The 13,003-nt window shown below is 39.0% G+C and overlaps 1 protein-coding gene across 1 annotated transcript in view; it reads right to left on the minus strand.

Moving 5' to 3' along the window:
* Window positions 1-5,419: 5,419 nt before the first annotated feature.
* The window catches only part of LOC100433424 (multiple C2 and transmembrane domain-containing protein 2-like), a 52,240-nt gene continuing 44,656 nt past the window's right edge, over window positions 5,420-13,003 (minus strand). The window contains exon 8 of the mRNA XM_054532384.2: window positions 5,420-6,319. Coding sequence (XP_054388359.1) covers window positions 6,160-6,319 — 160 coding nt within the window. The 3' untranslated portion in view covers window positions 5,420-6,159. The remainder of the gene's footprint in view (window positions 6,320-13,003) is intronic.

A 13,003-nucleotide genomic window follows, 5' to 3' on the forward strand; every position in this document is an offset into this window, starting at 1 on the left:
GCTGAAAAATTCTTGAAAAAAGTGAATTTCCTGGGATAGTAAGTTCTGAAAAGTATGAGTTTTGTTCCTTATTTGTCTTTCCATAGAAGCATTTTATATATTTCATATATTTATTCCAAGACCCACGGGATATCTGCTCTGTGTAAGGCACTATGGTAGGTACATTGGAAAATTAACATACAAATTATACACAGGCTTTACCCTCAATTTATGATCCATTGTGGAATATTAGTCATGTAACAAGGATGACTGTGATATAGGGAAGAAGTTTAAAAATGCCACAGGGAAAGTATAGGAAGTATGCTATGAGGATTTAGATGAAGTACTTACATTTCAGTAATTTGGAGTAGTTCTCTTCAGAAGCTTCTTAAGAGATTGGCACATTATGAGAACAGAGTAGATAGGCAGAAAAAGTAAAGGTGTAGGATCGGAGAAGGGCTGAGTAGTGGCTGTGTCTAGAGAGTTATCCGAGGTACAGAGGATCTGCAAACACAGCTTTTACTCCTCATTTCTCGTGACAGAAGGTTTATAGACATGTTGAGAATGGCTGGAATCTGTTTGTTTATTTATTTATTCACCAAGTGTTTGAAGGCCGACTGTTCCAGAACAGTGCTGAGCACCTTGGTCCCTAACATAAAGAGGCAAAAAACTGCTCTGGGTTACCTTTAGTGTAGGGTAAATGCACAGGTACTGGGCATCTCTCAAAGGGAAGAGAAGGCTACGTAGTTGAATGTGCATTGAACCTGAATCTAATGGGGGAACCCAATGGAACAAGGAATGTGAGTTGTTGCTTTGAGGACATAGCGGAGCAAAGGGAGGTGGTCAGAAGATTAACTTGTGAAGACCAAAGAACCCGAAGAAGAAACTGCAGATCCTTGGAACAGCAATACATTCTGGTACCTTTTTTATTTTAGAAAAAGATCTCTGTTTAGTACTCTCTTTGTATTCTTTTTGGTGTCTTGTACGTGACTCAGAATTATGTGGCTTTTGTCCTTTGATTCTTCTGCTTTCAGTAGAAAAGTAAAAATGGTTTGTGCTAAGCAAAATCTGCATTAGTATGCACTGATTTGTTGATATTTTATTCAGTTGTATCAGTTTTGTTAATCCTTACTTGTGTTACACAGGAGAAAGGAACTTTTATAGTCAATATGAAGTAATTTTATGGAAGCTAGATTTCTTGATGGGGTAACCACAAAAATTTCAGTACTATCTATATATTCGTTTGTCATGTGCCTTAATCAAAAAGGCAAGCAGCAGTTTATCAAAGCTATTAAAAACTCAGTTTTTTTATTGCTGATTAGAGTGATGCAATGTACATGTTTTATTAAAAAGTCCAAGTTTGATGGTAGGGCTGTTTTTTCTTTTATTGTGAAGAAGCCTACTGTCTAGTTACTTATTTTCCGTCTCTTTGGGCATCTGGTTTTAGATATTGAGATACTGTGAAAAATTTTGCAGGCTAGTGGTAATTTGTATTTAAAGATTTTTGTATTAAATACCTAGGATCACTGCTTGTGATTGGTTGCTTATGATCTACTGTGGCCTGAAGTCTGGTCTATGGTTGGCTGGCCAAGCCTTGGCCCTAATGTATATGGGGCTGAGTCTAGCCAGGGGAAGGAACATCTATTTTTTTGCACAAGGATGTTGTTCAATTATACTCAAAGTGTTACATCTGCTGGGAGTAATGGAGGGGGTACCTTTAAAAAAAAAAAAAGAACCCTTTATCTCCTTAGAGGTAGAGCATAAAGAGAACTGTTTAAAACTATGTGCCCTCCCAGAGGAGTGCTTTTTTTGGATTCACAGACTAGTGGAGGATCTGCAAACACAGCTTTTACTCCTGATTTCTCATGACAGAAAGTTTATAGACATATTGAGAATGGCTGGAATCTGTTTGTTTATTTATTTACTCACCAAGTGTTTTTTGAAGGCCTACTATTCCAGAACTGTGCTGAGTACCTTGGTCCCTAACACAAAGAGACAAAAAACTCCTCTAGGTTACCTTTAGTGTAGGGTAAATGTATCAAGTTTCTGCATTCCTTGCCATAGACATAGTTGCTTATTTGCCTTTTCTGAAAATAAAATGACAAGGTTATAAAAGTAAAATAGAAGATTTCATTGAAGGCATTTCTTTCTTTCTTTCTTTTTTTTTTTTTTTGAGACGGAGTCTCGCTCTGTCACCCAGGCTGGAGTGCAGTGGCACAATCTTGGCTCACTGCAACCTCTGCCTCCTGGATCCAAGCAATTCTCCTGCCTCAGCCTCCCGAGTAGCTGGGACTACAGGCATGCACTACTATGCCCAGCTAATTTTTGTATTTTTAGTAGAGACGGGGTTTCACCATGTTGGCCAGGATGGTCTCGATCTCTTGACCTCATGATCCACCCGCCTTGGCCTCCCAAAGTGCTGGGATTACAGGCGTGAGCCACCGTGCCCAGCCCTTTGAGGGCATTTCTTATGTCTCATATTGTACTTGGTGCTGTTAAATGCCACAGAGGGTTTAATCCTGCAGTGCAGGATGTCAAGACCCACAAAAGGCAAGGAGGATGGCAGCACAGGGAGTGGCCCAACTCACGTGAGGTAGAGAGGCCTCTGTGCAGGGGTGGCGTGACCTGGCATAGAGAGTGGGAGCCCAGATGGGGAGGAGGGCAGCCCCACACTGCAGCACACAGAGGGTGAGGAGTGCCCTGCTGAGGCCGAGGGAGGAGCTGCAGAGCCGTAGGGACTAGTGACAGAGATGGGGCTGGTCAGATGAGTAGGTGATAAGGATCCCGGACTTCCCAGTGGCAGACAGGGATGCTGGATTTGATTTCGAGACAATCCTTACTGTTGCAGGCTGATGGGGAAAAGCACATGAGAAAAATACTGTTTTAAAAGTAAGATAGAAAAGGCTGGGCGCAGTGGCTCACACCTGTAATCTCAGCACTTTGGGAGGCCGAGGTGGGCGGATCACGAGGTCAGAAGATTGAGACCATCCTGGCTAACACGGTGAAACCCCGTCTTTACTAAAAATACAAAAAATTAGCCGGATGTGGTGGCGGGCGTCTGTAGCCCCAGCTACTTGGGAGGCTGAGGCAGGAGAATGGCCTGAACCCGGGAAGCGGAGCTTGCAGTGAGCCGAGATCGCACCACTGCACTCCAGCCTGGGTGACAGAGCCAGACTCGGTCTAAAAAAAAAAAAAAGTAAGACAGAAAAAATGTGGAGAAATGTAGCAATTCTAACAGTTTTATTTTCTGAGTGGTCAGACACTAGATGAATTATTTTCTTGTTTATGCTTTTGTATGTTTTGCAGATCTTTTTTCACTGAGCATCTATTCCTCGGGAAAGAAAAATTATATAACTTCAAAGTAACAGGGTAGTGAGGGAACTTATTTCCTGCGTACTGGGGAATGTCTGTTCTTTAATCAAGAAAGGAAAATATTCTCCTTTTTAAAAAAGTCTTGTCATTTTGGCTTTTCACAATAAACTAGAGAATTTTTTAAAATATTTTACTATCAACTGGAAATTTTAGCAGAGACCAGTATTTGAGGGATACTCCACAAAGCCCCCACTAGACTGTATTGCAAATAGGAAAGCTTAGGTAATGTGCCCTTTTGAAATAATTCCCGAGAAGACAGGAACCCTCTGAACCCTATGCAAAGTGAGACGAGTGTTAGGTTTGCACAGTTCACTTAGCTTTTAGCTTTAAGGACAGACAGTCAAAACAAACATTTAGTCCAGACTTTTAACTTTTAACTTTCATGGATTTATACCAATTTGAGGATTGAAGTCATTCATTATTGATGTCAGCACCATTACAATTTTATATAAAATAAAAGCCTGTGTTTGTTAATCCTGTCCAAATGTCATGCACTATTAAAAGTATCCCAGGTGCATGACATTTGGACACAATTAATAAAAAGCAATAATAATAAATTATTTTTCATAAAATTTAGTCATTGAGACTTACATAACTTAAGGTTATAGTTATTTAGCCCAATTCCTTGGCTTCAAACAAACAGGATTGTGTTGCCATTTTCAGGTGGAGAAGCTGAGGACCAAAAATGTTATGAGATGTACCTGAAGATTCTGAATTCTGATTGCGACAATCTAAACATTTTTTTATTCAGATTATTGTCACTCAGTATACAGGTGACAGGGCAAAATCAAGATTAACTCTTAGATACAGATACATAGGAAACAAAGAAGGAAGGAAGGAAGGAAAGAAGGAAGGAGAAAGAAAAAGCGAGAAAGGAAGGACGGATGGGAGGAAGGATGGACAGAAGGAAGGAAGGACAGATGGACGGACAGAAGGAAGGAAGAACAGGAGGGAGAGCTGGTAAGAAGTTGAAGTGGGCTGGTAGGAAGTTGAAGTGAAAAGTGAATCACCCAGATTTTCACTAATGACATGCAAAGCCTTCCAGAGGCATATGGTGCACTCTGTAATTGTTTGAAGGAATATAAAAGCAATTTTTAAAAACCATAAAACTCCCTTTCTTTAAGATGGGCTATTACTGACTGTGTTACTTTTGTTACTTAGAGGGACAGATTTAATTTTCCAAATCAAATGTAACTATTGTATCTACTTTCAATTCAGAAAATTAAGACATTTGTATTTTATTCTTTTTATTACTGCCAAACAAAACATGAGGAATACTCTTAAAAGAATTGTAAATTTTATAGCAACACTAACAGAAGGATAAATATGGTAAAAGATCTTTAAAATCAAAGTTAGTGATAGAATGAGTAACAGAAGTAGAAATAGATGCCAGTGCAATGTCACTTAGGCATTTTTCAGAAATTAACTTATTAAATCTTAGAAGCATTTCTTGACTAAGAAATATTTATTTTTTATTTTTTATTATTTTTTGAGACAGGGTCTCACTCTGTTACCCAGGTGGGAGTGCAGTGACATGATCATAGCTCACTGCAGCCTCAACCTTCTGGGCTCAAGCAATCCCCCCACCTCAGCCTCCTGAGTTGCTAAGACTACAAATGTGTACCACCACACCTGGATGATTGATTGATTGATTGTAGAGATGTGGCCTCACTCTGTTGCCCAGGCTGGGCTGAAGCTCCAGGGTTCAAGCAATCCTTCTGCCTCGGCCCCACCTAAAGTCCTGGGATTATGGGCATGAGCCACTGTGCCCAGCCTTGAAGTATCTCATGATTGAGGGACATCGAAGAAGCAGTATACTAAAAAATTGGGTTGCAGTGTTCAAATTATAGATATTTGTACTTGGATAGAATATTCCATAATTGAAAATATTTACAATCACATGCAGAATAGGAGTTATCAAAAGGACGCTATGGAAAAAGTCATGATTATATCATGAAACTGTTCAAACATGTGCGAAGGAGAAAAAAAAAATCATGTCACAAACTCCCAAACTCCTGTCTCCCAGGTTCAGCAGTTTTCAAGATCTTGCTACACTTGCTTCACTTTTTTCTTTTTTTCTTTATTAAATTATTTTAAATTAACGTGTCATTTTACCCTTATCCAGTTTGGGTCTCTAAGAAATAAAAAAAGTAACCACAATGACATTATCATCTTTATTTTCTGGCATTTCAGTCATATTTAAAGGTAAATCTTTTGGCACTATCTATACGCAGCTCATAAATTAAATTTCCCAGATTGATTTACAAATGTCTTTTTTACTTAATTTATTCTAATCAGGATAAAAACAAGATCCGCTAATTATAAATGGCAGTTAATCTCTTCAGACTCTTTAGAAAATTATTAACAACTTATAATAGTTTGATACATTTATCACAATTAATGAAGCAATATTGATTCATTGTTATCAGCTGAAGTCTATACTTTATTCCAATTCCTTTAGCTTTTACCCATTGTTCTTTTCCTGTTCCAGGATCCCATCTAGGATTTCACTTCACATTTAGTCATCACGTCGCCTGAGGCTCCTCTGACATGTAACAGTTTCTCAGATTTTCCTTGGTTTTTGTTTCTGTTTTTCCTTTTTTGTTGTTGCTGTTTTTTTTAACCTTCTTCTAGGATCTCTTTTCCTTATTTCTGATGACCTTGACACTTTTGAGGGTTACTGGTCAGTTATTTTATAAACTGTCCCTCAGTTGAGATTTGTGTGATATTTTTCTTCTTATTAGACTCACGTTATTGATTTTGGGGAGAAAGACCATAGAGGTAAAATGCCATTCTCATCGCATCATATCAAGGATACATACTGTCAGGGTGACTTCCTCCTGTTGATATCAACCTTGATCCCCTAGGTGAGGAGGTGTCGTCCACTTTCTCCACTGTAAAGTTGCCCTTTTTTCTCCTTCTCCATACTACACTCCTTTGGAAGGAAGTCATCGTGCAAGGACCACACCTAAGGAAATGGGAGCTGTATCAGAATGGACTTGTGGATATTTATTTTATAACTTGCATTACAATCTAATACTACTTTTTTTTGTTCCTCAAATTGTCCAGCTTCAGCCATTAGGAGCTCTTTCAGTTGATTTTTGTGTCCCTTTGACATACCCCCATCATTTTTGGTTTTGTGTCTTGTTTTTGTTTTTTTAGCACTTCCTTCTTTTTCTGGCACTGTAAGATGCTCCAATTCATCTTCTGTATTCTTTGTCCCAGCCATAGAATCAGCCATTTCTTCTAGGAGCGCTGGTTTCTACTATAGGAGAAGGTGTTAGAAACCAAGATCTGGGTTCTAGGTGTACTTATGGCTCCTGGGGGTGTCACTGGTTCTTGGCCCACTGAGCTAATGAAGCAGGGAGATATATGTGTGTATACTGTGTATATGCACATATCTATACATATTTTTATATATAACTATAAGGTTCATGAGATGTCATAAACTCCTGAGTGCATCCTGATGTCTCCAGCTCTAATCCATTACCACATAGACCACATTCGCCTTTATTTTCTCATTCCAACGGTGAGAAACTTAGCTCCCACCATCAGCCATCCATCTACTTCGTTGTTCAATTTCAGTTTGATATGTGGTAGTTGTGTTAGTCTTCTAGGGCTGCTCTAATAAATGATCACAAACTTAGTGGCTTAAAACAACAGGAATTATTCTTTTCACAGTTCTAGAAACTCAAATTCCAAAATCAAGAGGTAAGAAATATGAAGAAAAAGCAAACAGAATAGAGCATAAGACAGATGTAGGACATTGTCAAAAGTTCTAGTAGAGTATAGTTGGAGTCCCAGAAAAAGGAAGAGAGAGAAAACAGAACAGAAGCAATCTCTGAAAAAATAGTTGACAAGGACACTACCAATCTGATGTAAGCTGTCAACCTACAGATTGAAGAAACTCAGCAACCCCAAGCAGGGCAAATAGAAATAAAACCACACCTAAGCACACCATAGTCAAGCTGAAAACCAAAGATGAAGAGAAAATCTTAAAAAAAGAAAGAAAAAACGACAAATTCTACAATGACATGTAATGACATTTTTTTAGGTGCTGACAGAAAAAACCTGTCAATTTAGAATTCTGATTCCAGTCAAGATGGTGTAGAAGAGACCAATTTCTCCTCCTGCCTGAAACAAGCAACCAAGACAAAATACATGAAATAATGGATTTCTGGCACTGGACATCAGGCAGCACAGGAATTGATCCCTGACAGAGGCTAAACAAACAAGGTGAGCCCTGCAGTTGCCCAGTTTACTGGCTGGAGAGACTTCGGACTGCAGTGCAGGAAGGAGGAATCCATGTGGAGCTTAGTGGTCTCCCTGAGTTGAGGGGATAGGAGTTGGAAGTCTGAGGAGGCCATGGTGCTGGAGTTGCACAGAGTATACTCTAAAGATCCACAGAATCTTTCATGTCTTCATCTGAGCATCAAGTGGTGCATGCATGTTAGGAAGCTACCTTAGCTTGGAAATAGAACTCCGTGAAAGGGTTAGAGGGAATAATTCACACACAGAGATGGGGACCATTTCTTCCTGCCAGTCGTAGGAATTTCCTTGTAATTCCTGTGACATTGAGTAGAGTACTCAGAAGGAAAGGAAAAAGAGCATAGATCTCAGAGGATGAGTCTACAGGCATATGAGATTTTTGGTCAGACTCAAATACATTAGAAACAAGTTTCAGGTGAATTTCAAGGATCACAGATGGTGAATTGAATGCATGGTGGATGGGAAAGTGGCTACCTTAAATTCATGGATGAATGGATGTTGAGTAAATGAGGAGGTATGTAGACACTGAGCTTGTTATTACGGAAGACAAGTATAATATCCAATTATACTTGTCATTTTAAAGTATAAATTACAACATTGATGTGTTTCTCAGTGTATGTAGAGGAAGTATTTAAAATACCTATATCGCAAGGTTGGGGCAGTAAAAGGGACTTAAATAGTGGTTAAATATCCACATTCCACCTCAAGTGGTAGATGTTGATACTGGTAGACTGTGATAAACTCCATGTGTGTATTGCAGTTTTTAGAGTAACCACTGAAAAACGGTATGAAGAGACACTCAAAAATCTAGATAAATACACTACTAAAGAATGTCCAAATAACCCAACTGAAGACAGGTAAGGGGAAATGAAAAATCAAGACAATGAAATGACTGACTTATAATCTCACATATCAGTTACATTGAATGTAAATGGTCTAAACACACCAACTAAAAGATTGCAAGAGTGAATTTATAAACATGACCCAACCAAATGAATGCTATCTACAAGAAACTCACTTAAAATATCAGTATCAGTAAATTAACAGTAATTTAATTTGTATCAGTAAATATCAATTATCAGGAAACTAAGAGTAAAAGGATGGGAGAAGATACATCTTGCAAATACTAATCCAAAGAAAGCTGGATTGGATGAATTATTATCAGACAAGGTAAACTTCAGGACAAAAGAAAATTGCCAGAGACAAAGAGGTACATTACATAACAATGAAGAGGTCAGATCACAAAAAGACAACATATGTGCATACACCAAATAACACAACTGCAAAGTATATGATCTGAGAACTGATAGAACTAAAAGGAAAAAATAGACAAATTCACAGTGATAGTTGGGGACTTCAACACCCCTTGTTCAGTAATGGATAAACCCGCTAGACAAAAAGCAAGTATGAGGGGCTCCAGAAGAACTGAACGGTACCATCAGCCAATACAGAATACACTTTTTTTTTTGAGTATTTATGGGACATTCACCAAAATAGACCATATCTTGGGTTATGAAACTCTAACATATATACATATATATATATATATATATATATTTTTTTTTTTTTTTGAGACTAAGTCTCACTCTTGCCCAGGCTGGAGTGCAATGGTGTAATCTCAGCTCACTGCAACCTCCGCCTCCCGGGATCAAGCGATTCTCGTGCCTCAGCCTCCCAAGTAGCTGGGATTACAGGCACCCACCACCATGCCCAGCTAATTTTTGTATGGTTAGTAGAGACGGGGTTTCACTATGTTGGCTAAGCTGGTCTCACCTGACCTCAAGCGATCCACCTGCCTCGGCCTCCCAAAGTGCTGGGATTACAGGTGTGAGTTGTCATGACCGACCAAAACACTGATATATTTAAAATAAGTGAAACCACGTAAGATACGCTCTGTGACCATAAATGAATCAAACTAGAAATCAATAACATAACAGAAAAATCTCCCAAAACTTGCAAATTGTCAAAGAGGAAGTTTCAAGAGAAATAAAATACATACTGAGCTGAATGAACTTGGAAATACAACATAATCACTTTTTATAAAATTCATCAATTTATTGCTTTAATCCATAAATCAATAATAAAATTTTGCTTTCATAAGAATGAAATGAGATAGCAAGAAATGCATGCAAAACAGTATGCATAGTAGATGATGTGGTTAGCATCCATCCAGTATTTCTTCTTTAGTAGAATTCTGACTTTGTTACATCCCCATTCTCGTCCTCTCCCACACAGGTAAAAGCCTCAGGTGAAGCCCCAAGGTTAGACTGAAATTTCATCACCTTTGCCAGTAATGGATTCAATGATGTGGTTCATAACTACATATGGTTATGCAATCCATATGTGGACAAAGAGCATGAAGAGAGGTTTTCTAGAGACTTCTAGAAATATTCGTTCCCACATGTAGGTGAGAACTGTGAGAATTCAGCCTCCCACCAGAGGTGAACAAGGAAATAGGTAATTTGGTTGGTACTAGCAACTATCCAACAACTATGGGACAAACAAAAAATCAAAAACCTTAGGATAATGGTGATCCTGGTTGGCAGAGTAGAGAGGCAGAGAAAAACTTTTAAATGACGTTTAAAAAAATTTATTGGGCAGGCTTGGGGGCTCATGCATGTAATCCCAGTACTTTGGGGAGGCTGAGGCAAGTGGATTGCTTGAGCCCAGAAGTTCAAGACCAGCTTGGGCAGTATGGCGAAACCGTCTCTACAAAAAATACAAAAGTTAGCTGGGCATGGTGATATGCAACTGTAGTCCCAGCTACTTGGGAGGCTGAGGTGGGAGGATCACTTGAGCCTGGGAGGTCAAGGCTGCGGTGAGCTGTGATTGTGCCACTGCACTCCAGCTGGAGTGACAGAGTGAGACCCTGTCTCAAAAAAAAAAAAAATTATGTATTGATTAACAAGGTGATTTTATTATATCAGTGGGCTTTTCAAAATTAAGAAACATTTCACTAATAAAATTTTTTAAATATAAATAATTGCTGGGCGCAGTGTCTCATGCATGTAATCCCAGCACTTTGGGAGGTTGAGGCAGGGGGATTGCCTGAGGTTGGGAGTTCAAGACCGGCCTGACCAACATAGAGAAACTCCGTCTCTACTAAAAATACAAAATTAGCTGTGCGTGGTTGCGCATGCCCGTAATCCCAGCTACTCGGGAGGCTGAGGCAGGAGAATTGCTTGAACCCAGGAGGCAGATGTTGCGGTGAGCCAACATCAAGCCATTGCACTCCTGCCTGGGCAACGAGTGAAACTCCATTTCAAAAAAAAAAAAAAAGATAAATAATTATCCAGTACACTTTTTTTTTTTTTTGAGACAGAGTTTCGCTCTTGTTGCCCAGTCTGGAGTGCAATGGCACAATCCCAGCTCACTGCAGCCTCTGCCTCCCAGGTTTGAGTGATTCTCCCACCTCAGCCTCCCCAGTAGCTGGGACTACAGGCACGCACCACCACCCCCAGCTAATTTTTGTATTTTTCATAGAGATGGGGTTTCACCATGGTGGCCAGGATGGTCTCGATCTCCTGACCTCAGGTGATCTGCCCTGTTACCATGTGCATTTTTCCATAATTCCTTCCTGATTAAATTTCTGTTTGCTTCTCAATCATTATCTTGGTTTCTAAAGACTGTCCTTCTACTGAAATTACTTATACAGAGGCAATCATTAGATTTCTTCTAAAAATAGGCTAGCCTTTTTCCAGTTTTCTTCATCTTCAGTCTTTCTGACCTACTTTGCCATTTTGATTTTCGACTTTGAGTGTAATAAAAATGTATTGTGGAAATTTAGAAAATACAAATAAAAAAAATAAAGGCCGGGTGTGGTGGCAATCCCAGCACTTTGGGAGGCTGAGGCGGGTGGATCACGAGGTCATGAGATGGAGACCATCCTGGCTAACATGGTGAAACCCCGCCTCTACTAAAAATACAAAAAATTAGCCAGGCGTGGTGGCGGGCACCTGTAGTCCCAGCTACTTGGGAGGCTGAGGCAGGAGAATGGCGTGAACCTGGGAGGAGGAGCTTGCAGTAAGCTGAGATTGCACCATTGCACTCCAGCCTGGGCGACAGAGTGAGACTCCGTCTCAAAAAAATAAATAAATAAAATAAAATAAAATTTGAAATCAGTGATGTCACATCTTGGAGAGAGATAGCTCATGGGCATATGCTATGTGGTATTTATTATCTAGTATCTAGAATAATCATTAGTCCATGCATATTTATGGAGATATTAGTGGATCAGGAAAAATAATTAATCAGTACTAGGCTTCTAGGTGATGTGAGAATCCGTACAACAAACCCCAGGGATTATCTCATCATCCAGGTATTAAGTCTAGTACCCATTCATTATTTGTTTTATTCGCTCTGTGTTCTCATCATTTAGCTCCCACCTGTAAGTGAGAACATGCAGTGTTTCATTTTCTGTTCCTGCATTAGTTTGCTAAGGATAATGGGAAGACAACCTAGGCAATACCATTCAGGACATAGGTACGGGCAAAGCTTTCATGATGAAGATGCCAAAAACAATTGCAACAGAAGTGAAAATTGACAAACAGGATCTGATTGAACCGAAGAGCTTCTGCACAGCAAAAGAAACTATCAACAGAGTAAACAGATAACCTACAGAATGGGAGACAATTTTTGCAAACTATGCATCTAGTGAAGGTCTAATATCCTGCATCTATACAGAACTTCAAACTTACAAAGAAAAAAAAAACCCAAACCACTCCATTAAAAAGTGCACAAATGACATGAACAGATACTTCTCAAAAGAAGATATGAAGTATAAGTAAAAATGGTTCTTTGAGGTTCTTCATTTTTTTACTTTCATTCCAAAGCTTGACAGATTTACCACTATAATATCTTGCCTTAGAATAACTTGTGTAATTGCCCCTGAAATTCCCAATTTTTAAATTAACTATATTTAAAAATCTACATATATATACATGTAGCAAATGACTCTTTTTTTAGTTATTCAGAAATTCTACAATAATTTTAAATGTCACACTATCTCATGGATGTATTAATGTAGGATCAGAAATATCTTTGTGTATGTTTCATCCATGGTTGAATGAGACTCCATATATCTGAGTACTCCAGGACTTTAATAATTTAATAAGAATGTATAGACATTGTGGCTGTAGGCCATGCTTCCCTTTGGTCCACAGTCACTGACACATGTTCTTATAACTTGTGTACAACAGGTTCCCCACCTTTCCATAAGAACTCTTACCTTTTAGGGGGGTACACAGGGATTATTTACTAATTTCTACACTCTTTATAACTGTGTTTTTGGCGTTTTGTTGTTTTTACAAGTAGTGTCATTATGTTTTAAAAATCCTAGAGAATGGGAACACACCTGTGTCTCTTGCCCCCTCCTTCGATTCAT

The sequence above is a fragment of the Pongo abelii genome, chromosome 16 (genome assembly GCF_028885655.2).
Source record: "Pongo abelii isolate AG06213 chromosome 16, NHGRI_mPonAbe1-v2.0_pri, whole genome shotgun sequence".
Classification (NCBI taxonomy): Eukaryota; Metazoa; Chordata; class Mammalia; order Primates; family Hominidae; genus Pongo; species Pongo abelii.